Source organism: Zingiber officinale, chromosome 5B (genome assembly GCF_018446385.1).
Source record: "Zingiber officinale cultivar Zhangliang chromosome 5B, Zo_v1.1, whole genome shotgun sequence".
NCBI classification, from domain to species: Eukaryota; Viridiplantae; Streptophyta; class Magnoliopsida; order Zingiberales; family Zingiberaceae; genus Zingiber; species Zingiber officinale.
This window is the reverse complement of record NC_055995.1, coordinates 82199864-82226908: the sequence shown is the minus strand read 5'-3', so window position 1 is coordinate 82226908 and position 27045 is coordinate 82199864. Positions and strand designations below refer to the sequence as shown.

Here is a 27045-nt window from a genome sequence, read left to right as displayed (position 1 = left end):
TTCATGCATAGAAATATGAATTGGGTTCATATTGCATGAAAATTAGTTTTTGATGTATAGATGCCATATAAACTAATGCTAGTGATGCATTATGATTTAGTATGGGAAGATACATCAAGAGGAAGCCAAAACTAGGACTTTAGGTCAAGGTTTAATTGAACCATTTAGCTAGTTTTGAATTTTGTGTCATTCTTGGGATCTGTGATAAATATATTTTTATATATATTTTTTCCAAGTAGATATTGATATAATAGACCTCTCCACAAAATTTGGGGATTTTTGAAAGTCTGTGGAATTTCTGGCGCATTTATGAAGTTGGTCAGAAAAGGCTAATTTTTTCATGAATAGTGTACCAGTCGACTGGTAACACTGTTCACGAGCACAGAATGTCTCTGTAAGCTCGTTTTCATGGGGGGAGTCGACTGGTACTTCTTGCAGTCGACTGATACGGTCTGAAAATATTTTTCAAGCATTAGAACATATATGTAATCTTATGGGGGATTAAAACATGATATTTATGGTTATTAGAGGTCAAAGAGTCCAATAATTGGGATATTGTTGGAGCTCTTTTTGATGTATGGCAAAGGGGGAGAAGTTTAGGTTTAAGTGGGAAACTTACATACCTTTGCAAGAAATCCTATCTCAAGGGGGAGCTTAGGTGAAGGGGGAGCGATTGCTCATTTATTAGCAAAAGGGGAGAAGTTTACCTTTGCAAGAAATCCTAGCTCAAGGGGGAGCTTAGGTAAAGGGGGAGCCTAGGATTAGGTTCCATGATTTATGCATGTGTAGATTACATATATTTATTTGCATATGTATTGTTATATTGTTTCCCTAACTTAAACGGGTTGCCAAACATCAAAGGGGGAGATTGTTGGAGCAATCTGGGTACCTTAGATTTTGATGTTTGGGCAAAGGTTTAAGTTAGGTTTATTATTGTATTTGATATGCATTGTGAGTGTGCAGGATACAGGTACAACAAGGAAAGTCCAAGGGTGAGTCTTGGCGGTGTAAGTCCAAGCATGTAGTCTTGGCAACGTAAGTCCAAGTGTGATCTTGGCAAAGGAGGAAAGTCCAAGGATGAGTCTTGGCGGAGTAAATCCAAGTATGTAGTCTTGGCAACGTAAGTCCAAGTGTGACTTGGCAATGGATGAAATCTCGGAGGCGCGACCTCTTAGCAAAGGAAGACCCGACAACAATGACAAGGCCGATGGAAGCTCCAGAAGGCAAGACGTGAAGGATGGGGAGGCATCCGAGGGACGCAAGGCTAATGGAGGAGGCTAGAAGGCTAGGTCTAGGTTGGTCGGGCGAGAACGAGTGCTGAGTGAATGTACTCGGGGTAAAATCCCAAAATTAGGGCTTACTGTAACAGAACTGTAGCGTTACTGTAGCAGTCGACTAGTGGTTTCATCAGTCGACTGGTGCAGTCGACTGGAAGCGAACAGAGGGTTGGTATCGAGCCGTTGGGCTGCAACAGTCGAATTTCCACGAAGGGTAGTCGACTACATGTTTTAGCAGTCGACTCGTAGGCGGGGTTTTCTAACCCGTGGCCTATATAACCAAACATTGGAAGCTTGGCTGAAGTTGACAAAAATTAGTGGTGGTTAACCCTAATTAGAGTCTCCAAGTGCCCAAGTGATCTAGCGTACTTGTACGAGGTTGTGGCGAGGTTTCTCCACCCACAAGGAGCTACGCGAGCTAGCCGGAAGTTCTCCGGGGAATCATCCACCGACGGATCGGGATCGTCCACCTTACGGACAGCCGTGGAGTAGGAGCTTTATCTCCGAACCACGTTAAATCAACGTGTTAGGTTTGCTTTATATTGTTAGTGTTTATCTTGTATTTTCGCTGTGCACACTAACCATTGTAGGAAGCGACGATTTGGGTGAGACGCTATTCACCCCCCTCTAGCGGACGTCAAGGTCTCAATAGGGTTTAAGGTTGCCACTCGACCATTGACATAGACTGGGATTTAAGGTCGCCGCTCGACCATTGACGGAGACTAGGGTTTAAGGTCGTCGCTCGACCGTAGACGGAGACTAGAGTTTAAGGTCGCCGCTTGACCGTTAGCGTAGACAAGAGTTTAACGTCACCGCTCAACCGCTAATAACGACAAGAGTTTAAGGTCATCGCTCGACCGTTGGCGTAGACTAGAGTTTAAGGTCGCCACTCGACCTCTGATGACGACAAGGGTCTAAGGTCGCCGCTCGACCGTTGACGTAGACCGGGGTTTACGGTCGCCACTCAACCGTTGACAGAGACTAGGGTTTAAGGTCGCCGCTCGACCGTTGGTGTAGACTAGAGTTTAAGGTCGCCGCTCGATTGTTGATAACGACAAGGGTTTAAGGTTACCGCTTGACCGTTGACGGAAACTAGGGTTTAAGGTCGCCGCTCAACCGTTGACGGAGACCAGGGTTTAAGGTCGTCGCTCGATCGTTGACATAGACTAGAGTTTAAGGTCACCGCTCGATCGCTGATGATGACAAGGGTCTAAAGGGCGCTAGTGTGCCAAGGGAGAGGGAAGCGACAGGCATGGCAGCGGCCTGACTCGCGACAGCGGCCGGTGGAGGTCAGCGCAGTGGAGGAGATGACAAAGGGCAGTGTTGGCACTATTGAGGACGTGCTAGGGAGGGGACAAGGAAGAGGAAAGCTATGGCGTGCAAAGAGGGAGAAGAGGGGTGGCTCGGATGCGGCTCCGGCGAGATGAGGAAAAGAAGAGGAGTGACTGCGAGTTAGTTCGTTGGTAGCATTGCGAGTTGGAGAGGGAGAGGAGCGGTGACCAGTTTCGGACAGTGGGCTCAGGTGGAGGCGGCATAAGAAGCTCCCCCTCCTTGTCTGGCGGCGGCGAAGGCCCACACAGAAGGAAAAATCTCCTCCAAGCTTGAGATGTGGTCTGGTCACGAAAGAAAGAGAGAGGGAGAGAAGATGAGGTGGCGGCCGACGTCGGCGTCGGTGAGGATCGTGAGAGGGAGGAAGAAGATCCTTCTCTTGGTTCCTGTTGGCGGCCCAGATAAAACCACCAAGTCCCCCTGTTCGTGTCGATGGCGCTAGGAGGAGAAGAAGAGGCGTGGCGGCCGGCGCCGATGAGGAGCTTAACGTGAGGGAAAGTGGCTGGCCCCCCCTCTTGGCGGCGAACCAAAAAACGCAGAAAAGAGCCTCCTCAACGTGATGAACAGTGCCATAAAAACCCCCAAAACCCTCCACATGTGAAAAGATGAAATTGCCCCTCCTCTTTTCCCTAATTTCCTCTAAGCCCTCTGGATATATCCACATCACAAGCCTCCTCTTCAAATCTAGTCGAAGGAGGCGCATGTCCGACTGACTAGACCTAGCCAAATGAAAAATAAAATCCCTCCTGAATGCAGAGTCAGATCGTTGGGCTTGTCGTATAGTGTCGGACGAGTAGTTATGACGGTGGCGAGTAAGTGACTGAAGTAATACCGAGTGAGCGACGAAAAATGGTACCGAGCGTATGTCGAGCAAGCGATCGATCGGATGCTGAGCGGGAGATCGAGCAATATCGAGCAGACAGTCATGCGATGCTAAGCCGAGCGATAGAGCAAATGCTGAGCGGGCGATAGGGGGCGTGCCGAACGGGTGGAAAGACGATAGGTGGATGGTGTCGAGCACGTGACTGAGGAAATGTCGACCGAGCGACCACAAATTGTGGTCGGGCAACTAAAAAATGTCGACTGGGTGACCGTAAAATGTGATCAGGAAATAAAAAAAATATCGACCAGACAATAAGGAAAATACAGAGCGGGTGGAAAGGCGATAGGTGAGTGGTGTTGAGCACGTGACCGAGGAAATGTCGACTGAGCGACAACAAACCGTGGTCGGGCAACTAAAAAATGTCAACCGAGTGACCGTAAAACACGATCAGGAAATTGAAAAATATCGACCAGGCAATAGGGAAAATGCAGAGCAGGTGGAAAGACGATAGGTGGGCGGTGTCGAGCGCGTGACCGAGGAAATGTTGACTGAGCGACAACAAACCGTGGTCGGGCAACTAAAAAATGTCGACCGGGTGATCATAAAACGCGATCAGGAAATCAAAAAATACCGACCAGGCAATAGGGAAAATGCAGAGCGGGTGGAAAGACGATAGGCGAGCGGTGTCAAACACGCGATCGAGAAAATGTCGACCGAGAAACAGGGATAATGCCGCTCGGACGGGATGAGAACGGGTGAGCGATGTCGAGCGCGCGACCAAGAAAATGCCAACCAGGCAACAGAGATAATGTCGTTCGGACAGAATGAGAACGGGCGGGCGAAGCCTAGTGCATGATCGAGAAAATGCTGACCAAGTGACAATAAATCGTGACTGAGCAATATAGAAAATGATGGACGAGCAAAGCCATGGGCGCAATCGAGAAAAATGCTGACCGATACAAAGCGAACGACCGAGCGATAGCTAAGCGATACTGATCGGTCGACTAAGACAAGGCCAACCGGGTGATTGAAAGAATGCCAAGTGGGCGCGAAGCCTGTGCGCTGGATAGACACGGAACCTGAGACTAAATGAGAATGGGAGCAGAGCCCGTGGATCGAGCACGAATGGGAGCAAAGGCTCAATGAGCTGAGTTGGGCACGGATCCCGAGAGACTGAAAGTGACTGAGAGCAAAGCATATGGATCAGGCGCGAACACGATCAGAGCGTGTGGTTGGAGCGCGAACGGGAGCAGAACAATCAGGCGGTTATGCTAATGTCAATCTAGGAGGAAAGCGGGTTTCAATCGAGCTGCAAATGTAGGGCAAAGCGATGAGTGAGATGCGAGGGACGAGTTCCGGGCAAAGCGGCAAGGGAGGCAAGAGCGGTGAGTGTCGGGCATAACGGTGATTGAGATGCGAATGGTGGGTGCCGAGCAGAGCGGCAAGTCGCGAACGATGTGCCGAGCAGAGCGACGAATGGAGTGAGTGTGATGAGTGCCGGGCAAAGCGACGAGTGAGGCGAGCAAGGTGAGTGCCGGGCAGAGCGGCAAGTGAGCAGTGAGTGCCGACCGAGCAACAGTGGTGAGCGAAAACGCGAATGGAGAGTGCCGGGTAGAGCGGCGAGTGAAACAAGTGTGATGAGTGCCGGGCAAAGCGACGAGTGAGGCGAGCCCCTGACTAGGGAGTAACACGACCGATTAGTAGTTGAGCGTGAGAGCCTGACCGGGAGGCCGTTGGTCGCGAGAGCATGCTCGCTTATAACTCACACTGGGGCGAGAGTCTAGAGGCGTGAGAGCATGCTCACTTATAACTCATGCTGGAGCGAGAGTTTGGAGGCATGAGAGCATGCTCACTTATAACTCGCGTTGGGGCGAGAGTCTGGAGTCTCGACCGAGAGATCGTTGATCGTGAGAGCAAACTTACTTATAACTCACCCTGGGCGAGAGTCTGGAAGCGTGAGAGCATGCTCACTTATAACTCGCGCTGGGGCGAGAATCTGGAGGCGTGAGAGCATGCTCACTTATAACTCGCGCTGGGGCGAGAGTCTGGAGTCCCGACCGGGAAGTCGTTGGTCGTGAGAGTGAGCTTACTTATAAATCGCACTGGGGCAAGAGTCTAGAAGCGTGAGAGTATGCTCACTTATAACTCGCGCTGGGGTGAGAGTTTGAAGGCATGAGAGTATGCTCACTTATAACTCGTGCTGGGGTGAGAGTTTGAAGGCATGAGAGTATGTTCACTTATAACTCACGTTGGGGCGAGAGTCTGGAAGCATGAGAGCATGCTCACTTATAACTCGTGCTGGGGCGAGAGTTTGGAGGCGTGAGAGCATGCTCACTTATAACTCGCGTTGGGGCGAGAGTTTGGAGCGTGACCGAGAAGTGATTTGGAGGCCTGACTAGTACTTGATCTGGAGACCTGACCAGGAATTGATCTAGAGCTTTGACTAGGACTTGATCTAGAGGTCTGACCAGGACTTGATCTGAAGACCTGACCAGGACTTGATCTAGAGACCTAACCAGGAATTGATCTGGAGGTCTGACCAGGACTTGATCTGGAGGTCTGACCAGGACTTGACCTAGAGACCTGACCAGGACTTGATCTGGAGGTTTGACCAGGACTTGATCTGGAGACCTGACCAGGAAGCAATCTAGAGGTCTGACCAAGAAGCAATCTGGAAGCCCGACCAAGAAATGGTCTGGAAGCCCGACCAAGAATTGGTCTGGAAGCCCGACCGAGAATTGGTCTGGAAGCCTGACCGAGAATTGGTCTGGAGGCCCGACCGAGAGATCATTAACGATATTCCGATCAGAGACCGAGGGTGATACTCTGGTCTGAGACTGGTGACGATAGCTCAACCCCAAATGGGCGAGATAAGAGATCTGATAAGATGATCCGAGATCAGTGAAGACCGCTTGACCCCAAATGGGAGAGATAAGGGATCCGATAGGTTGGTCTAAAACCAGTGAAGACTGCTCGACCCTGAACGAGGGAGATAAGGGATCCGATAGGTTGGTCTAAAACCAGTGAAGACCGCTCGACCCCGAACGAGTGATATAAGGGATCCGATAGGCTGGTCCGAGACCAGTGAAGACCGCTCGACCCCGAACGGGGGAGGTTAAGCCTTGAAGTCCATAGAAGCGGAGCCTATAGCAATATGAGGGAGCAAAGCCTTTGTCATACCTGATCGCAAAGTGGTGTCGACTGGCCGAGGATCTGTCTCGGTCCCTCAACTCCCGAATACCCGTGGAGTGAGGGAAAAAGATAATAATCTGAACCCTGACCGTCAAAGGGAGTTAAACCCATGGCAATATAAGGGAGCAGAGTCCGTATCAGTAGAAGGAAGCAGAGCACCGCGGGTAAAGGGAGCAGGGCTTGTAGACGTAAGACGATGCAAAACAGATGTAGGATGAAGAGCATATAGTAGTAATAGAGTGTCGCGCCTATAGCAGTAAGAGGATGCAGAGCCCTATGGTAAAGGGTGCAGAGCCTATAGCAGCCAGAGGATGCAGAGCCCCATGATGAAGGGTGTAGAGCCCCATGGTGAAGGGTGCAGAGCCTATAACACACCTGATCAGGGAGATGAGCTCCTTGCCCCTGATCGGAAAGTAAGGTTCCTAGCCTGTAATCAAAGAGCGAGGCCCCTAGATCCTGATCGGGAAGCTATACTGTGTCACCAATTGGGAATCTGTGTCCCTAGTGTCTGATCGGGGAGCTGAGCCCCTAGTGTCTGATCAAAGATCAAAGGCCCTAGTCTTTGATAAGGAATTAGGGTCTTACTCTCTTATCAGGGGGCTATAGCAGATCGTAAAATCGTACAAAGGGAGTAGAGTGTTGGTGCAACCTTAGGTCAAGGTTGACCTGGTTGACCCGACTCAAGTTGACTTGACTCGAGTTGTATTTTGATGTTTGACTTGGGAAGATTGTTGATGCAACTTTAGGTCAAGGTTGACCTAGTTGAGTTGCATGTTGATGTTTGACACTCGTGAGGGAGTTCTATTCTTGATGTGGGACAAGAATAGATGTTTGGGAGATTATTGGTGCAACCGTAGGTCAAGGTTGACCTGGTTGACCTGATTCGGGAAAAGTCCAAGTATGGGGACTTGGCACGGAAAAGTCCAAGCAGGGAGCTTGGCACGCGAAAAGTCCAAGTATGGAGACTTGGCACGGGGAAAGTCCAAACAGGGAGTTTGGCACGGGGAAAAGTCCTGGTGAGTGAAGCCGGGCAGTCGGGAAATCCTGGTGAGTAAATCCAGGTGAAAATCCTAGTGAGTGAAGCTAGGTGAAGGTGAAAGTCCTGGTGAGTGAAGCCAGGCATTCGGGAAAATCCTGGTGAGTGAAGCCAGGTGAAAATCCTAGTGAGTGAAGCTAGGTGAATGGGAAGTCCTAACTGGGATGTTAGGCAGTGTGGAAAATCCTGGTGAGTGAAGCCAGGTGAAAATCCTAGTGAGTGAAGCTAGGTGAATGAGAAAGTCCTAACTGGGATGTTAGGCAGTGTGGAAAGTCATGGTGGGTGAGCCAGGCAGGTGGAAAGTCCCGTGAGTGAAGCCAGGCGGTGGGAAAGTCCTAACTGGATGTTAGGCAATGTGAAATCTGGTGAGTGAAGCCGGTGAAAGTCCCGTGAGTGAAGCCGGAGGGAAAATCCAGATGGATCGGGGATGATCGGACTTCGGTATGGAAAGTCCAAGTAGGTCAAAGGGATTGACCGGACACTTGGCAGGGAGTTCTAGCAGGTCAAGGGAGTGACCAGATGTTAGGGATGAAGTACCAATAGGTCAAGGTTGACCGGATATTGGTTTGGAAGTCTTGGGACTTGGTTTGGGCCAAACCCAAGCTCTGGATCGGTCACCAGACCGATCCAGTGATACTTGTTTTCTCTGATCGGTCTGGTGACCGATCAGATACCGAACAGAAGCTCTCTGTTCGGTTACTGATCGGTCTGGTGACCGATCAGTAAGAAAACAGAGGCGAAAAGAAAGGCAGGCTGATCGGTCCACAGACCGATCAGGCCATGTCCTGATCGGTCTGTGGACCGATCAGTGACGAGCAAACGCGAGAAGGAAAGGAAGGGGATCGGTCTGTGGACCGATCCACCTCTTCCCTGATCGGTCCATGGACCGATCAGGGACGGAACAGAAGCAAAGTTAGGAAATGGATCGGTCTGTGGACCGATCCACATGGAGCCTGATCGGTCCACAGACCGATCCAGGCACTAGCCGTTGCGTCGCAACGGCTAGATTTCTTCTGTGTTTTCTTCGCTTTCTTCGCAGGTTATAAAAGGAGGGCTGCTGCTGCGAGCCTCCTTCTTCCTCTCCTTGATTCTTGCCTCTGATTCTTGCTGCACTTGAGCTTTGCTGAGCTCTCTGATTCGTGAAGCTTCGTGTGAGCTGCTGCTGTTCTTCCGTGAAGTTGCTGCTTCGTCAACGGAAACCAGTTGAAGGCAAGCAAGGTGTTTTACATTCATATTGTTTGTATTTCTTGCTGTTTTTCTGTACTCCATTCTTGCTGTTGCAAGAAAGATTGTGGCGAGGTTTCTCCACCCAGAAGGAGTATATATATTAGCCGGTTCTCCGGGGACTCATCCACCGACGGATTGGTAGGCTTCGTCCACCTTACGGACACGCCGAGGAGTAGGAGTTCATCTCCGAACCTCGTTACATCGGTTTGTTTTTCTTCTCCTTAGTTTCTTCCTTGTATTTCCGCTGCGACTAACCCTAACTGTAGGAAGAACGCGAGAATTTGGGGTCGGCTATTCACACCCCCCCTCACTAGCCGAGTACCCAGGATCCTAACAAGTGGTATCAGAGCGAGGTCGCTCTTCATCGGATTCACACCCGTGGGAGCACAAGCGCTAGAGATGGATCAATTCGGAGAAGACATCACCATTCCACCCTTCTACAACGACAACTTCGCATATTGGAAGGTAAGGATGATGTATTTTCTTAGGACTAATATGTGGAATTGGTTTTGTGTACAAGAAGGGTTTACTCCTCCAATGGATAAAGAAGGAGAGCCTCTAGAGAAGAACAAGTGGACAAAGGAACAAGTCCATCAATCAACGATCAACAATGAGGTAACTAAAACAATTGAATTTTCATTACCTACTAATATTTTGCGTAAGATAGGTGAATACAACAATGCCAAGGAGTTGTGGGATAACTTGGCCAAGTACCATGAGGAGAGTTCCACTTCAAGCCATGAAGAGGAGCCTAGTGAGCCAAGTAGCTCACATCATGGAGGGAGCGAATTGGGAGTTGAGGGCTACTCAACATCCAAGGAAGAAGAGGAGGAGAGTTCCTCTTGCTCAAGTTCGGAGCAAGAAGAAGAAGTTTCCACCTCCGGAAGGGTTGAAGAAGAAAGCTCATCTCCATCCACAACCCTAGGTAACTCAAACACTGTGATTTCAAGCAAATTACACATAATGTGTTTTGAGTGTAGGAAACATGGACATTACAAGAGTAAGTGTCCAAAGAGGGTAAGAAAGACTCCACCGGCGCCAAAGGTCAAGGAAGCCGGAGTCCCGAAACGCAAGGGCAAGGAGCACATCGTGTGCTTCCAATGCAAGCAAAGGGGACACTATAGGAGCCATTGTCCGAGGGGGAGGCAACCTCACAAGGGCAAGAGACCGGGCACATCGATAGGGGGAGCTAAGGCAAACCCTAAGGTAACCTCTAAGGTTCATTTTTGCAACTCTAATAAAATGCATGCTAGGAATTTTATTGCACTTGTCGATAATAACAAGCATGATAACCTTAGGAATCAATACATGTGCTTAGGTGCAAAACATGTGAGCCTAGATAAGGATAACACTAGGAAAGCCAACCCTAGAATTACCTCATCTAAGGTTAAGGAGAACCTAGGTAGGAATCCCAAATCAACTAGACACATGCCTAGGAATGCCTCAAAGAAAAATGACAAATCAAAAATTGAGGTATTAGAGAAGGAGAATCAAGTCTTGAGGTCAAGACTTGATACTTTGGAAAAGGCTCTTAAGAACTTGGAGAAGTCATCTCTAGGGTTTAAGGGTCAAAAACCAAAGCCCAAGGACAAGAAAGGTTTGGGTCACAAACCTAAGTCCCAAATGGTCAAGCCCACCTATCATAATGTTCCATTCGATTATGGAACAAAACCTAGGGCTAGGAAGACCACCACCAAGGTCACAAGGGGAGTCACCCCTAGAGTTGATCTTGATGAGACCCAAATGACCAAGGCTTTAAAGCCTAAGAGGGTCATTAGGAGGGTTGCTAGGGAAGTCATCCCTAGTGAATTTTTAGTGAACCCAATGAGCTCAAGTAGGTATTGGGTTCCTAGGAGCATCTTCTCTACCCCATAGATGGGTTAGAGAGTGTCAACTCCAATAAGAAGGGTAGTTAACCCAACTTTGAGGAAATTGACACTCAAGGAGCATTTTCAAGGTTTTGTGAACCTTTGAAAATGAAATGAATTATCATTTACTCCTTTGAAGAGTTAAATGTGCCTAAAGATTGGAAATCTCATTTTTAATCTCAATTGGCACAATTTGGGAAAATCTAGAGAACTCTCGAGGAAAAATGAAACATGCCAAGTTTTGAGGATAAATTTGATCTTTAAGTGGCATGAATTAATCTAGAGTTCAAGAAGTGTCAAAATTAGGATTTTGGCTTTTTGGGGCAATCTAGGATTAAATTTGAAGTTAGCCAAGTGGTTAAGGATACTTAGATATGGAATTTCGGTATTTTATTTGTGCTAACTTGCCATGATTGGTTGCCATATGCCATGCCATGACATCATATTTATTTTATTATCATTTGAAATGTCATGATAATGCTTAGGTTATCTATATGTCATGTGTTAGTTTAGTTTCAAACTTTATGCCATGACATCATGACATTGGCACATGTTTTCATATCATTATATGCCATGTCATCATCTCTTGCATTATAATCAATGAAATTGATTTAAGGACAAACATATAATTTGATATTGAGATCAAATTGGTGTTTAGAGAATGCATGAGACCTTAGTCTAAGATACCTAAACTCATATCTCACATCAAATTTGACTTGGATGTGTTTGATACACTTTAGATGTGTGTGAGATATTAGGATCATGAGTTAGGATCAAGGTGCATAGTTCTTGTATCTAGATGAGCCTAATTCAAGAAACTAAGGATCATAGGGAAAGCTTATGTACAAGTCATGTACATTTAGCCCTAAGATTATGGTCCTAAATTCAAATGGTTTTAAAAGCATTTTAAAATTGATTTGAAAAACCTTGATGAAGCTTTCCTAGTGATAGCATTCATCATTGAACATTGTGATACAAAGTTGAGTTAAAACTTGAACTATTTCAAAGTTTTTGAACTTTGTATCAAGATTTGAAAATGGAAACTATTTTCATAGAAAATTATTTTTCCATGGTAGTGTATGATATGAGGAATGTATCCTCAAAATTTCACAATTTTTCGAATTTTCTGGAATTTATTAGGGGTTTCTGAATTTCGGGAGAGGAAAAATCAGAAATCCCTGATCAGTGTCTGGATCGGTCGCTGGACCGATCCAGGGAGGGCTGGATCGGTCACTGGACCGATCCAGAGTGCTGTGGATCGGTCTGGTGACCGATCCAGTGAGGTCTGATAGCGTGCCAATGTGCTGAAATTCGACTGCATGTCTGAAATTTCGGCTGAAAGTTGGTTTTTAGATTTCTAAAGGTTTGAAACTCTCCAAGACATTGTTGGTGCAATGGTCAAGGGGGAGTTGGCCTTTAGGGGGAGTTTTAACTATTAGTCAAGGGGAGTTGACTTTTAGGGGGAGTTTTTACTCCTTGAGGATTAGTGATATGGGATTATCACTAAGTGGATTGTTGAGCTTAGTATCAAGGGGAAAATAAGAGTTTCAATGAAAGGTATGGGACTTTCATTAGGAAGAAACTCTTGACCTTGATACCCTCCTTATTCTTTTTGATGTGTGTCAAAAAGGGGAGAGTGCTCATTGGAGAGTTATTGGAGAACCCAAGTTAGGTTATCGGTTTAACCTAAGCTAGGGGAAGAATGTCAAGGAATGTTCGAGGAAGAACATTGGAATTCTTTTGATGTGTGTCAAAAAGGGGGAGAATTATTTAGGTTATCGGGTTAACCTAAGGGGAGAATGTCCAGAGAATGTTCAAGGAAAGAACATTGGACATTGGAAGATGGTTGGAAAACCTAAGTTAGGTTATCGGGTTAACCTAACTTGATTATGATTTTGTCAAACATCAAAAAGGGGGAGATTGTTGGTGCAACCTTAGGTCAAGGTTGACCTGGTTGACCCGACTCAAGTTGACTTGACTCGAGTTGTATTTTGATGTTTGACTTGGGAAGATTGTTGATGCAACTTTAGGTCAAGGTTGACCTAGTTGAGTTGCATGTTGATGTTTGACACTCGTGAGGGAGTTCTATTCTTGATGTGGGACAAGAATAGATGTTTGGGAGATTATTGGTGCAACCGTAGGTCAAGGTTGACCTGGTTGACCTGATTCGGGAAAAGTCCAAGTATGGGGACTTGGCACGGAAAAGTCCAAGCAGGGAGCTTGGCACTGGAAAAGTCCAAGTATGGAGACTTGGCACGGGAAAGTCCAAACAGGGAGTTTGGCACGGGAAAAGTCCCGGTGAGTGAAGCCAGGCGGTGGGAAATCCTGAGTGAATCCGGTGAAAATCCTAGTGAGTGAAGCTAGGTGAAGGTGAAAGTCCAGTGAGTGAAGCCGGGCATTCGGGAAAATCCTGGTGAGTGAAGCCGGTGAAAATCCTAGTGAGTGAAGCTAGGTGAATGGGAAGTCCTAAGCTGGGATGTTAGGCGGTGTGGAAAATCCTGGTGAAGCGCGGTGAAAATCCTAGTGAGTGAAGCTAGGTGAATGAGAAAGTCCTAACTGGGATGTTAGGCGGTGTGGAAAGTCCCGGTGAGTGAAGCGGGCAGGTGTGGAAAGTCCTGGTGAGTGAAGCGAGGCGGTGGGAAAGTCCTAACTGGGATGTTAGGCAATGTGGAAATCTGGTGAGTGAAGCCGGTGAAAGTCCTGGTGAGTGAAGCGAGGCAAGGGAAAATCCAGATGGATCGGGGATGATCGGACTTCGGTATTGGAAAGTCAAGTAGGTCAAAGGATTGACGGACACTTGGCAGGAGTTCTAGCAGTCAAGGGAGTGACCAGATGTTAGGGATGAAGTACCAATAGGTCAAGGTTGACCGGATATTGGTTTGGAAGTCTTGGGACTTGGTTTGGGCCAAACCCAAGCTCGGATCGGTCACAGACCGATCGATGATCTGTTTTCTATGATCGGTCGGTGACCGATCGATACGAAGCTCTGTTCGATTCTTGTCGATCGGTGACCGATCGAAGAAAACGAGGCGAAAAGGCGGTGATCGGTCCACGGACCGATCAGGTCAGCCTGATCATGTGGACCGATCGGTGACGAGCAACGCGAGAAGGAAAGGAAGGGGATCGGTCTGTGGACCGATCCACCTCTTCCCTGATCGGTCCATGGACCGATCAGGGACGGAACAGAAGCAAAGTTAGGAAATGGATCGGTCTGTGGACCGATCCACATGGAGCCTGATCGGTCCACAGACCGATCCAGGCACTAGCCGTTGCGTCGCAACGGCTAGATTTCTTCTGTGTTTTCTTCGCTTTCTTCGCAGGTTATAAAAGGAGGGCTGCTGCTGCGAGCCTCCTTCTTCCTCTCCTTGATTCTTGCCTCTGATTCTTGCTGCACTTGAGCTTTGCTGAGCTCTCTGATTCGTGAAGCTTCGTGTGAGCTTCCCCGGCTGGTCAGCTGCTGCTGTTCTTCCGTGAAGTTGCTGCTTCGTCAACGGAAACCAGTTGAAGGCAAGCAAGGTGTTTTACATTCATATTGTTTGTATTTCTTGCTGTTTTTCTGTACTCCATTCTTGCTGTTGCAAGAAAGATTGTGGCGAGGTTTCTCCACCCAGAAGGAGTATATATATTAGCCGGTTCTCCGGGGACTCATCCACCGACGGATTGGTAGGCTTCGTCCACCTTACGGACACGCCGAGGAGTAGGAGTTCATCTCCGAACCTCGTTACATCGGTTTGTTTTTCTTCTCCTTAGTTTCTTCCTTGTATTTCCGCTGCGACTAACCCTAACTGTAGGAAGAACGCGAGAATTTGGGGTCGGCTATTCACACCCCCCCTCACTAGCCGAGTACCCAGGATCCTAACATAGAGCTTGTAGCGTACCTGATTAAGGAGCCATGCCAACCGATTGAGGGTTGGTCTCGGTCCCTTGACTCCCAAATACCCGTGGAGTCAGGAGAAAATATAATGGAAAAACTAACCAGTCGGCCAACTGAAGCTCAAACTCAATTCCTTGACTCTCGAATACCCGTGGAGTGAGGGTAGAAGATAATATATTCGTCGGGATCCTCCGAGACTGTGATAATGGCAGAGAACCTCCCGATGTCGTCCATCTTCACGTTCCAGAACAAATGGAGAAGATTCCCACAGACGGCGCCAAATTGATCCTGTCCGGAATCTGAGTCAGACGAACCGCCAGGTGAGGTGGATGGAATGTTGACCGAATCACGACGTCCCGGAGGGGGGTATGCTGAGATGGCTTCTATGTTGACCAAGTCGTCAGAAGTCCTCTGGTCAACACTACCTGCAGCCAATGACCGGGTTGCCCCCGATCCCTGAAATCCTGAGGCTTAAGGCAGATCCAACGAATATATGAGTAACAGGCTAATAATATAATAGTGAAATAAATGAGGGACGAGTACGGAAAACGTACTCTGGCCCAAGGGGTGCCCTCGGATGGGACGCTGCTCGAGTGGTTGTGATCAGAAAGAGTAGATGACGCCAAGCCGGATGAAGAGCTAGATCTAACGACGAGGAGCCAGACGCGGTGGCACAAAATCTGATGCGACCTCGGCATGCAGGCCGAGTTATGATATCGACACGCAGGCCGGGATAAGACATTGGCACATAGGCCGGGATAAAATATCGGCCCGCAGGTCAGGATATGAAATCGGCACGTAGGCCGGGGTATAATGGACACACCCAAATAAGACAATGATGTGAGGATTGGAATGTAGCCTCGGCTCGAAGGCCGGAACTCAACAATGACGGAGCATGATCAGATCGGCGTCCATTGGCGGCGAGGGTCCGGAAGCCCGACCCCCATCGAAGGCATATGACAATGCGGACGGTCCGGAGGTGGAATAAGATGAGGTGATAAGAGAGGCAGCGCTGCGACGTCCTAGAGGAGACCACTGGTGAAGCAGCGCTTGGCTGTCCGGCGGTCTGAAGGGTGGTGGCCGGCGGCTGTGGGTGTCGATGTGCCAAGGGAGAGGGAAGAGGCAGGCATGGCAGCGGCCTGACTCGCGGCAGCGGCAGGTGGAGGTCAGCGCAATGGAGGAGATGACAAAGGGCGGTGCCGGCGCTATTGTGGACGTGCAAGGGAGGGGACAAGGAAGAGGAAAGCTGTGGCGTGCAAAGAGGGAGAAGAGGTGTGGCTCGGATGCGGCTCCGGCGAGAGGAGGAAAAGAAGAGGAGTGGCTACGAGTCGATCCGGTGGTAGCGTTGCTAGGAGGAGAGGGAGAGGAGCGGTGGACAGTGTCGGACAATGGGCTCAGGCGGCCGAAGAAGCTCTCCCTCCTCGTCTGGCGACAGCGAAGACCCACACAGAAGGAAAAACCTCCTCCAAGTTTGAGATGTGGTTTGGTCGCGGAAGAAAGAGAGAGGGAGAGAAGATGAGGTGGTGGCCGACGTCGGCACCGGTGAGGATCATGAGAGGGAGGAAGAAGGTCCTTCTCTTTGTTCCTGTTGGCGGCCCAGAAAAATCCACCAAGTCCCCCTGTTCGTGTCGATGGCGCTAGGAGGAGAAGAAGAGGCGTGGCGGCCGGCGCCGGCGAGGAGCTTAACGTGAGGGAAAGAGGCTGACCCCTCTTGGCGGCGGACCAAAAACGCAGAAAAAAGAGCTTCCTCAACGTGATGAACAGTGCCAAAAAAACCTCCAAAACCCTCCACATGTGAAAAGATCAAATTACCCCTTCTCTTTTCCCTAATTTCCTCTAAGCCCTATGGATATATCCACATCAGACGTCATCTGTGTTGCAGGTCAAAGTAGAATCTACAAACAATCAACGGGAGCGTCACATCTGTAACTTTCTATCTCTTCGACTTTCAAATAGGATCACTTGACTATTTATTTAGAAATTTGTTACAAGCAGGTTGCAGTCATCATCTGCAATTCTACTATGTTACAGCAGGTCGATACTTCTAGCAAATTATCAAGATATTGTTAATTGCAGGGAGCCCAATGTAATATGATGAATTCAACTCAATTCTCTAGCTAATCTCATTGCTTACAGCTATATTCAAAAGCATAGATTCATTGCTTAACTATATGTAGTCTAATTGCAAAATTCATCGTCAACTTTTTCTATCATTGATTTTTCATTTAGTTAATATTGTGGAAGAGGTTAGAGGAATAATAGAGCTGCCCAATTTGTGCAGCCGCACATTATCTTCTTTTAGTACTCCATTCTACTCTATTTTATTTTATTCCGAAATTCCACTCCTTCCGTATGGTTGACTTGAATATTATAGAATTTATTGTTCCCCGACATTGACGATGCAAGAGTTGTCAACGCTATAAGCATTACTTTTGAAGGAAAAAAATTTGCTTGCAAATTAATGACTTTGGAAATAAGTTCAGCGCCATACTGTAAAGCTGGCGAAGCATGATGCCATTACAATTATTAAGGAATTGGCCAAAGAAATTGGAGTATTAAAATCGGCGGCGACTGCATATTTATATATATAATCTAAATCTAGATTCTTGTTCTCGGCCAACACATCGTGGAAACAAGCACTGCACGTCGACTTATCTCAATCCAAGCACATTGCAAGGCCAAATCATGTTATATAAACACCGGTATCCTGCCTCCTCTCTTCAACAACCTGCTTGATCAATCGCCAGCAATTAATATATATATATATCCAGAAAGCAAAATGGCCATAGCCACCGCCGCCCTTGCTCTGCTTTGCCTCTTGGCCGTCGTCCCCACCGGCCACGGTGCTCTGCAGGTGGGATTCTATAAAGGGAAATGCAACGGCACCGACGTGGAAGCGACCGTCAAGAGGATCATCGCCTCCCGCTTTTCTCGTGATAGAACCATCGTTCCCATCCTCCTCCGCCTCCACTTCCACGACTGCTTCGTCAGGGTACTAATATAATTACTATAATTATATAATTATATATTTCAATAATTAGAATTAGAATTAGAATTAGAATGTAATTGACGATCGAATTAAATGAATTAACTAGGGATGCGACGCTTCCATACTTTTGGATGGGAAAGGTGGGAAGAAAGCCGAGAAGGATGCAGACCCAAACAAAAGCGTCAATGGCTACGACGTAATCGACCAGGTGAAGTCTGCTCTGGAGAGCAAGTGCCCCGGCGTCGTCTCCTGCGCTGATATCATCGCCATTGCCACCAGAGATGCTGTCGTCCTGGTAAAATATATTAAATTCTTCGATCATTCATAATTCAATTTGTTAATTTGGGTTTCTTGATAAAACATTTCGTACGTTTTGCATTCATACAGGGCGGTGGGAAACAGTATACTTATTCAGTTCAAACGGGGAGGAGGGATGGCAACGTCTCAGTCGCATCGGAAGCCGACAGTAATCTCCCTGGACATACATTATCTGCTTCTCAGGCTATTGCCAAGTTCAAAACTAAAGGGCTCAATGCATCAGACACAGTGCTACTACTTGGTAAGTAGTAAGTAGTTAGTCATGAGAATTCTTAACTTGTTAATTATATAGTCTCTTAATTTAATTAATACAGGGGCTCACACTGTTGGGATCACTCACTGCTCCTTCGTCCGACCACGCCTCTACAACTACAACAACTCCGGCAAGGCCGATCCCGCCATGGACCCCGCCCTCGTCTCCAGGCTCAAGTCCACGTGCCCCTCATCGAGACCTACCGCCAACAACTTCATCGTCCTCGATCAGAGAACACCGTTGACGGTGGACAACAGCTACTACAAGCAGATCCTAGCGAGGAGAGGCATCCTCAAGGTGGACCAGAACATTGCGACCGATAAGTTGACCAACGCCACCGTCAAGGCGCTGGCCACCGGCTCCAGCTTTCCGACTCTGTTCGGCCGCGCCATGGTGAGGATGGGCGCCATCCAAGTGCTAACCGGGAAACAGGGACAGATTCGCAAGTCGTGCAGAGTCGTCAACAAATGAAGCTTATAAATTACCTGCATGCGTTTGATATTCTAGCTACATATATATTTGCTTTTTCAATCTTTAATTTTGTAATGACGTTGCTTAATTTGCCCATCTGATAATAATGAGAATTGAGGAGATGATATTTTGTCTTCCTTGTGAAATATCAGAAATTACGAGAGCGAATGAAGTGATTTTATGTGGTTCTTCACCTTTGTGATATCCACAAGGAATTGGCATATGCTTCTTTTGAAGTTACTTTTCCAAACGTTCAAATCTAACACTATTAATACGGCGAATAAGATAGGGTCTTAGAAGTTGAAGTCAAAGTCAAGCGGATCAACTGATGTAGCGGTCAAAGTTAGAGAGGGGTCAACAATCAGGGATAATTAATCACGATACTCGAGTTCCTCCAATGAATATAGGATAAGGCTAACTGACTAACTCTGAGTGGACGAACATCTTATCTAATCGGATGCCTCGTCTAATTGAATTCCAAGTCCTCTTAATTAGTTTGATGAGAACTCGAGTCTCCGTGGTTTGATAGGACCCTTTAGAACTATTGCCAAACTAGACTCCTTGTCAATCAGAGGCCGAGTCCTAAACAATCAAGGATAATCACGCTACCCAAGTTCTTGCTATGAATACGGGACAAGACCGACCGACTGACTCCAAGTAGACATTTTATCCAATCGGACGCCTCATCCAATCGGATCTTGAGTTCTCTTGGTTTGATTGGATCCCGAGTCTTCCTAGCTGATCGAACCCTTTGGATCTACTATCCGACCAGACTCCTTGTCCTATGGAGGTCGAATATAATCCTCGAGGTATATAACCTTCCGCAGCAGACAAGACTCTTAAAGGGTGACGCCTGATCATACAACAGAAGTAACTCGAATAGCCCACCATTGAAGTGTACCAATAGTCCAATATCCCATTTTGCTATCTTGCGTAATCGCTATCATAGGATCACTTCGTACGATGAAAATTTCCACCTTGTAGGCACAGAGGCGACGATATAATTTATGAAAGTCTACGGTGTTTTAGATGGTCGGTCCTATTTTAGAAATGCAATAATATTCGTGCAGAGAGAAAACAACACTATATAAGGGGTCTCCATCTACAGGTACAGGTACACTTTGCTATCAGGATTCACTATTCATCACACATATTCTTCACCATTTTCTTCAGCTTCATGTCTAACTTGAGTGTCGGAGTACCCGAGTCATGGGCCCCTCCTTGGCTTAGTTGCTGACGTTTTCGTCTTCCTTCGTTCTTCTGACATGTAGGCTTGCTCATGGCATTAGGTCCCTCTTGCTCGGAGTCTTCTCATGATAAATCTCAAAGCCACTAGTCCAGCATGCCATATTCCCCTATTTTAGACAAGATCAAATTTGAGGTCGTCTGTGGAAAGTTCACATATTTCTAAAATGCGAAGATGAAAGAAGATGAAAAGTTCACAACAGTTACCCTATCGCAGGAGGACCTGGATTTACTCGTAGTTGCCAAAGCACATAAGTTTGCACAGTAACAACAAGCAGCTGGGTGTCCTCTGCAAAATGACTCGACACTATCGGTTGCAGGCCCACACTCCGAGTGAATGACCAGGGTAGAAGGGCCGAGGGGATTCCCCCTCCCCTCGGTCTCTCCTTTGTCGGTCGATTTCACTCAAGAATCTGTGCATCCAATCAGCCTTCCACACGTGCCCCCATCCCCGCTCGCATACCACAAGGCATTATTTCACACCCCTTTCAATGATGTGGGCTGAGCGGAGTGGTCCCAGGGATGATCTTCAGGGGATACACTCACTCGGGATCCTTATAAGGGGAAGGCTCCAATTGCCAGTAACTCCCCCGAGTGGGTAAGCATACCCTTGTCCACAAAAATCTTAGAAAACAAATTGCTTAGTCATTTCCAACCATTAGCGATTGGAGAATATGGAGGCGCAACTTACTCGGAGGACCACCTAGACAAGTTTGAAAATGCAACCATCCTCCATCAGTACATGGATGGTGTCAAGTGTCGAGTGTTCTTAACTACGATCTCTAGCTCCACTCAGAGATGGTTCAACCGACTCCAGACAGACTCCATTTGCAACTTCAAGGATTTCCAAAAGGATTTTCTGCACCACTTCGCTAGTAGACGTCGATATCACAAAACCACATTAAGTTATTCTCCCTCAAACAATTCCCCAAGGAGGCGTTAAGGGCATACATCAAGTGGTTTAACCAAGTGGTCATGGATATCCCTTTAGCTACTCGAGAGATTCTGGTGAGTACTTTCTCCCAAGGGCTCATAAATAAGGACTTCTTCATCACTGATCAAGAAGCCCCTAGAGATTTCAATCATCTGCTAGGAAGGGAAATAAAGTACACAAATGTGGAGGAGACACAGTCTGCCTGAAAGAAGGAGGTGGTTGCACCTACTCCTGTCTCTGCCTCATAGTGCCGAGCCCCTCTCCCTCCCCACCCAAAGGACCCAGATCAGGCCCCCAGCTGCATCCTCACGAGCACAGGCCAAACATGGTCCAACATGTGAAGGCCGTCCAGACCTCATTTGCCGAACCCTGCCAGTGGGTTCCCAATTTCTATACTTACCATCGATGAGGACCCACAATACTCAAGACTATTATTAGTATAACTAGGAGACGCACTAGGCGGCTAATCAAGGGTTTCAACACCGACCTCCCCTTAAGATAATAGATGCTACCAATGACTGAACAAACCTCTAAGAGGAGGTTATGCAAATGTTGATCGGCCCCAACAACAAGATAACCGAGCCCTAGCCCTAGCCCCTGCCCTTGCTGAGCCTCCACCACTACAACAAAAACCTTCATAGACATCGGTTTTCCACCGGTGTCTATTTCATTTTCGACCGATGTCTATGAAGCCGATGTTAAAAGTCTGCCATTTTAGACATCGGGTTAAAACCGGTGTAGTATCACTTAACGACACCGATCTTCGAATCGGTTATTAACCGGTGTAGTATCACTTAACGACACCGTTTCATCAACGGTGTAAAACCGATGTAATATTGTATGTTAATAACACCAGTTTTGGCAGCGGTAAATGACCGATGTAATATGTATATTTTTTAATAGCACAAATTTGATTTACGAAACAATGAAAAACCGACAAAAAAAACAACACAAATATTCACAAATTATACAAATATTCTTCATTCAATAATATCCATAAAATACACAAATATTCACAAATTATATAAATAATCTTCTTACAACAATATCCATAAAATACCAAAACATTCTTTTTTACATCAAAAGCTAGCTAATGGATATCAAAATCAAGGTAGAACATTCTTTTAACACATCAAGGTAGAACCACACTTCAAATGTAATCTAGCATGCATTCAGCCCACTCGAACTGTACTTCATCAATTTCAACTCTGGAGTACTTGAGATTTGTAAACTGTAAAAACACATAAATAATATATTAGTAAACCAAGACTAAAAAGGATACAACATGCAGAGTATCAGTAGTACAAGATGTTAGCAGTTCCTGCTAACAGAATTATATGCAAAGCTATATAAAGAATATTAGGCAGTAAGAGCATGGATAACAATGAGTCTGTCACATACTGATGCTTATATGGACAACTTAATGCCTATCCCATTGGATAAACTTTCATACACTCGAGCAAACTATTATCCTAGGCATGCATTCCATGCATAAATTTGTAGATATATATGATTCTATCTTATATGCGTTTGCAGCAGATGAAAGAAGGGGTAACAAAATATGTTGCACAAACAAGAAACAAGGAACAAAGTTTAACAATAGAGCATTGCCTGTAAACTTGGCTATGAACAAAAAAAGGGAAGATAGTCTACATAGAAATAGATACTTAGAGAACAAGAAGATCCAGAAGGTATGGTCACTTTCACACATCAGTACTTTAACAAACAGAATATTACAAAGGCCAATCATAGGAAGGAGAATTTTACCTAGAAAATAAAGTTGTATCCCATTTCGAGAATAACACGCAGAAATTCTATCCTTCTCCACATCATTGACAAATATCCAGCAGTCGTAAATCTTCTCATCTGAGAAATCCATTCCCTCAGTATAAAGAGCAAAACAGTGAGTATGCAAGGATATGCACCTTATGTACGCTTTCTTGTCCAAGGCAATGATTACCAAATGGTCAAGGAGTCTACGTGTTCCATCTCCTGTCCGAAAACTTTGAAAAAACATATCTATAATAGAACCAGGAGAAGCCCAGGCAGCATTCAAAGTTGTTAATATTATTGTTTTGTTTTCCATAGCTGCGTGTTCCATAGTTGTTAGAACTTTCTCAAGCTTAACATCGTTCTTTTCCTGCAAGCAGATATATAATTCTCTATAAAGGAGGAAAATTCACAATTGTTTGCAGGCACACAAGTTAAACGATATAAATTAGGGGGGGATGACTTATTATATTGCATAAAATAGCATAAATCAAGTGATTTACTGACAGCTTAAGCTCATGGGACAGATAATCATCCAATCGGATTTAACATTGTATTAAGCAGAAGAAACAAAATTAGTCCAGGTACTAGGCTTGTCTACAAATTCAACTTCGCCAAAATGAAGTGTGTTGAGAATATAGCATTCAGAATTCAACATCAAAGGAATGGTAGCTAGAGAGTATCCTAGAAAGTCACAAGGCATAAAAATTTTGAAAACAGTTATAACTTTTCAATAGTTTAGAAACATTATAGACTAAACCCTATTATGTCTAATTGAAACAAGTTGATCGGGAAGGTTAAAATAAGTTAATCAGCTTTTCATATATGTTGGATTTACTATAGAAAACTGCTGCATTATGCAGAAAAGACATTCAATCGCACTTTACAGTATCTTAAAGTTTTTCAAGAAGAACAAAATACTCTACAAAAGACTATTGTATACTTCGTAAGTAACTCATATCATACACATACTAAGTGCATAATGAAAGTTGTTAAATTGTAGTTAGTCCAACAGAAATGGCTTCATAATTAGCATCAAGAAGTTCACCAAAACACAAATGATTAGGAAGACTAGCATATGAGGAATAGATTTAAATCATGAAACTTCTGACGCAGAAGGTACATGCTGGTCCAACAAAGTTGTACACAATTTAGTTGTTAAAATAAGTGAGATGAAACGTAAAGCAAAAAAACAGTTCTTAAAATATTCAAATTAGACATGAAAACAATCTCAATAAGTGCATTGCCAATAGTTCTTAAAATATTACCAAGGAGGAGAAAATAAGGAAAACATTCTTACGAAGTGTTCTTTTGTTTTAGCAAACTAACTTAGCGAAATGCAAGGAACAAAATGTTAAGTAAACAATGAATTGTGAGATAAATTCTTTCCTTAGAACAACATTAACGGCAATACACGAACTATTTTAGAAGACAACACTAGCATAGATAGTTCCACGGCTGCACCACATTGTTAGCAACACAAAATAATCAGATAAAGACAGTATCAGTGGAAGAAATGTTATGTTAATTATCTATTCTGAACCTAATCACAGGATTAAATCAATGTGCCCACATCCGTACCTACACAGAAACTTCAACTGGTCCAAGCTTTTCTAATTAGAAAGAAGACACTTCATCAAAGGGGGAAAAAATCAGCAAGCAGTAGAAGATGAGGATGATTTGGACCTGCGAAGCTCTTCTTGGCGATAAACAACCTGCATTACCAATGAATGAGTTTTAAGCATCTGAAAGTTATTTATTCCCTCTTTAACTTGTTAAATAGATATTAGATCAAAGTGCAAGTTGTTTGAATAAATCAACATTTGCGGACTTACCATCATCCTCAACCATAGGATGATAAGGTGTTTTAGGTTCAGTTATTTTCTGCCTCACTGGTTTATTGGCTTCAATTTCATACAAGTTGTCTTCATTCCATCTCACTTGAGGCCTACTAAAAGATATACATAATATGCAACTCTTAAGGTTTATATTATCCAACATGAAGAAATACATAAGTCAGTTTCAGGGGAAAAAAAAAAGTGACACCTAACCATTTTTTTTTTTAAAAAAAATCTGCAGAATTTCTAAATTCTGAATCTAGTCATATGTAAAATCAATTTTTCTATGAATGATCACTTAGTCAAATTCCTTCTAAAACAGACAAGCATCCTCTGTACAAATAAAAGAAAAGCTAAAAGGTCCTGAACTATGGAATTTGTGAATTTTCAGGCCAGTTGCAATAGCGTCAACTAATTTACGAAAACAATTTTTTGAAATTTTGTTTAAACAGACAACATCTAGCAAGGCCAAGACAAAAGAAAAGGTAAATATCACACATTACTAGTACTAACCTCATTGTCCAAAATAACAGATCTTAGCTACTAGTGAAATTCCTGATTATGTTTTTCCTGTGTATAGAAATACACATGATAAAAGTGTTAACTTCGAACACAATTTAGCAGCAAAAAATTGAATATTTACAGATAGCACAAGCTTAAATTCTAAACCATTTGTTCAGGAATGCATATAGGGAGGTACAAATACAATGATGATTTCATCAGGGGGAAAAAAATTGAAGCACACTTCTCCAAAAAGAAATGGCAATACAATATATAGATAGCAGACAATAAATAATCAAACAAAGTTCACAAACTTCTAGAGGTAAATTGGAACATACTAGTAACACAGAAATGAAGCATATTATAATTCAATTATAATCAATTTAAATATGTTTGATGGTGTTAGTCAATAGTTCCCTTGAATTGTTTGATCTAGGACAACACCAACTTGTGCCACTATGGTAAATGCCAACATCCTCCGCATCTACACATCTGACGGGAGTAGAATGGAAGGGGCTCCCAAAATCTGAGCATTCACTAGCTTTAACTCAGAGCAAACAATATGAAGGCACATAATAGTGAAGACCTTGTCAGAACTATTCTAAATGACCTTGACAATTGAAGTGATTTATAAAATACTACAGTCAACTCAAAAATCTAAAGTCAACCAATGTGAGTAACTATCCCAATGTCTTATCTTAATTGGAAGAGATCGCCGATTACATCATGAACCATAAACCAAACTCAAACTATTGCAGCACGCAAAGCGTAGTTCTTTCCTTTCAATTTCTTCATAGTAATAGTAATGGACACAACGGGGCTTGAAAGATCAGTAATAGGAGACATTAAGGAGGTAGTCAAAGAGTTTGACTTTTTACCATGTATCAGTAAGGTTCACATCATAGATTAACCTCATATCAGTAAGGTTCAATCCAGTTATCAGTCACATAACATCTATGCATACACTAATATATTTTTGTTAACCATGGATATACTTGCACTTCCAATCCTCTGGATAAAGTTAGCTTCTTTCAATGGCGAGTTAGTAGTTGCACAATATGCAAATAAATCAAACTAAATTAATATAACAAATCTCTTGAACACTTCCATGGTTTGTGTAATCACATAACTGAGTAACAAACACTCTTCATGGTTTACTATACAACTTACGAAGAAGACTTAATGAGAGTTCCTTCAAGAAAAACTGGATAGAAGTGGGATCAAATAGGTTTCAATACTCTTCATTTCAAAGATGCTATAACTAGATTGAATGCACAGGCAAATAAGTAAAATACAGATTACAAGCAAGAAATCAACATTATCTCTTTATGAATTAGAACTAATTACTTCTTTATAGTCGTCCATAACACATTTCTAGGAAGGTACTAAAAACAATAATAAAAACCCCCTAATCTTTGGATTAAAAATTAAAAAAAAGGAAGTGTGACTAAGTATAGGAAGCCATAATGCTAATAGATTAAACGAGCTTCAACTGAAGGATTACAAGACCAATTCAGCAAGAAAGTTCACGCCTTTTAGAATTATCCACGGATGAAAGAGAATTAATCCATGGGTTTAAAAAGAAACAATTTTTTTGATTCCATATGAGGCACAAACACGAAGAACCAGCCAAACCAGAAATCTACCCAGATTAATTTGGTCATTTTGTTTCTTGCCAAAAAAATAAAAATAAAATAATCAACCAAATAACTTTGTTTCAGCACATGAATCCAAACAAAACCTAACCATTAGTGATTCCCTAAGGAAACAGAAGACAATTAGGCAAGAATCCAATAAAGAAAAGAGAGGAAATTACCAGAGCGACGATGAAGATTCAACGCAGGACCAGGATGGCTTGCTGCTGGATGGTAATGGTGGTACTATTTTTTCCCAACCAGGATTTGGACCGCGGCGCTTCTGCTAGGGCTCACGGAGAGGGTCGTGGCTCGCGGCGAGGAAGGTGTCTGGCCGCTGCTGCTTGGGCATGCGGTGAGGAGACTGCTCGCGGAGAGGAAGGTGGCTCGCGGAGAGGAATAGGGTTCGCGGAGAGCTCCAGCTCGCGGATGCTCGCGGCGAGGAAGGTGCGGTGGCTCGCGGCGA

General features: G+C 44.9%; 1 protein-coding gene and 1 long non-coding RNA gene across 2 annotated transcripts; one reads left to right on the top strand and one right to left on the bottom strand.

Annotated features, from left to right (window-relative positions):
* The first annotated feature begins 17405 nt into the window (after nt 1-17405).
* LOC121986785 (peroxidase 57-like) lies at nt 17406-18668 on the top strand. The gene is made up of 4 exons (XM_042540725.1): nt 17406-17618; nt 17722-17910; nt 18003-18174; nt 18248-18668. The coding sequence occupies exons 1-4, from the start codon at nt 17406-17408 to the stop codon at nt 18655-18657; spliced, it is 984 nt and encodes a 327-aa protein (XP_042396659.1). The 3' UTR covers nt 18658-18668.
* Nucleotides 18669-24322: 5654 nt separating this feature from the next.
* On the bottom strand, nt 24323-26830 carry LOC121987555. Its single transcript, XR_006113657.1, has 3 exons — nt 26762-26830; nt 24958-25014; nt 24323-24557 (listed from the first exon to the last, which is right to left on the bottom strand). It is a non-coding gene; the product is annotated as an uncharacterized LOC121987555 (long non-coding RNA).
* Between the last annotated feature and the right edge of the window lie 215 nt (nt 26831-27045).